Consider the following 1,408-nt stretch of genomic DNA (forward strand, 5'->3'; position numbering starts at 1 on the left):
ATGAAATCACTGCGAACGTATTAGTTTTAGGTATAAATAATGATCTATTGATTATTCCTTGCTGACCAGATTTCTCCTTTAATGAATAAAGGTGTATTTGGGCCAAACAGGACCGGTTTCTCCTTCAGAGCAGCTGTTCTGTTTTAATGTTACTGTTCTAGGGTCTGAATGGCTGCATTGGGACCCGTGTTTGGTCCGATCATCCACTGACTCGTCAGGCACTTTGGGTTGTCGTTCTTGAATCCGCAGACGGGAACGTCGAGAGGTTTGTTTCCATCCAGCCAGTGCACAGCTGCTCCAGGAACAGGCATCAGGTGCTCCTCAGAGCTGTTGTAGACCAGAACCACCTGCGGGGGAAACACAGGAACCACTGAGTTTATCTCCTTTACGGGAGAACAGAACCAACCCAAACTGCCTCATCTACAGCGCCTCAAATTCTAAGGAATCCTCTGACTTTGTCCGAGGTCTTGCTTTCTAATCGGAACAAGTTGGTTCCCATTAGAAACCTTCCTGTCATCCAGATGCTTCTGGATGACAGGAAGGCAGATAGAAGCTTAGCTCAGACTTCTTCTCTATAGACTGAACAATGTTCCAGTTCATTTATCCATGCTGAGTTTACCTGGTAGACGCCGCTGTTGGTGTCCATCAAGTCCCACAAAGCAAAGTCCATCTCCCTGTCCCCATTCTCATCCAGCTGGACCGGCCCTGTTACACCTGAGGACGCACAAACCAAAAGATCAGACTTATTAGCTCAGATGGTCCAGACCAGGTTGTGCTGAAGGTCAGAGCTGCGGCCGGATTTCAGTAGCTGTGATCGATCCAGCTGAAGAAAACTAAGCGGGTCTGGAATACTTCAGCTTGTTGGTTCATCACGCTGAAATGTTCGGTGGGTTTCAAAGTTCTGAGCTTGGATCGGGTTAGGATAATTAAAAGGGAGATTTACAGGACAGACGAGACAGAAATCTAACTCTAGACCCGGAGAGTAACAGCTGGAAACATCAGCATCAGTAAGCTGTTACATTAGTAATTAAGGATGGTTTATATTAACCTGACTCCGCCAGATGGATTTGCTCCGCATATCCATCTGGAAACCTTCCGTTGAAGTAATTTTGGGAAGGGCCTGATTGGCCTATGTTGGTGATAGACGGGCCAAATAAACCAATCAGATCAATGCCTTACAGAAACCTGGCTGCAGCAAGAGGATTATGTGAGCATAAATGAGGCAACTCCTTCAAGCTATTTAAATTTTCACATACCCAGAAGTTCTGGGCGAGGAGGAGGAGTAGCAGCAATCTTCCAGTCTGACTTACTGATTACTCCCAAAACAGTTAATACCTACAACTCTTTTGAACATTTAACCCTTAATTTCCCTTCAACTTGTATGTTAGATCCAGTTCCAACCAGGTTA

At 45.5% G+C, this 1,408-nt stretch overlaps 1 protein-coding gene across 1 annotated transcript in view; it reads right to left on the reverse strand.

Moving 5' to 3' along the window:
* LOC107095267 (atrial natriuretic peptide receptor 1-like) overlaps positions 1 to 1,408 on the reverse strand; it is a gene marked incomplete at its 5' end in the record, with an annotated part of 39,214 nt that overhangs the window by 18,953 nt on the left and 18,853 nt on the right. The window contains 2 exons of the mRNA XM_015391287.1: positions 212 to 347; positions 620 to 714. Of these exons, the coding sequence (XP_015246773.1) occupies positions 212 to 347; positions 620 to 714 (231 nt within the window). The remainder of the gene's footprint in view (positions 1 to 211; positions 348 to 619; positions 715 to 1,408) is intronic.

The sequence above is a fragment of the Cyprinodon variegatus genome, unplaced genomic scaffold (genome assembly GCF_000732505.1).
Source record: "Cyprinodon variegatus isolate N-32 unplaced genomic scaffold, C_variegatus-1.0 Scaffold534, whole genome shotgun sequence".
Taxonomy (NCBI): Eukaryota; Metazoa; Chordata; class Actinopteri; order Cyprinodontiformes; family Cyprinodontidae; genus Cyprinodon; species Cyprinodon variegatus.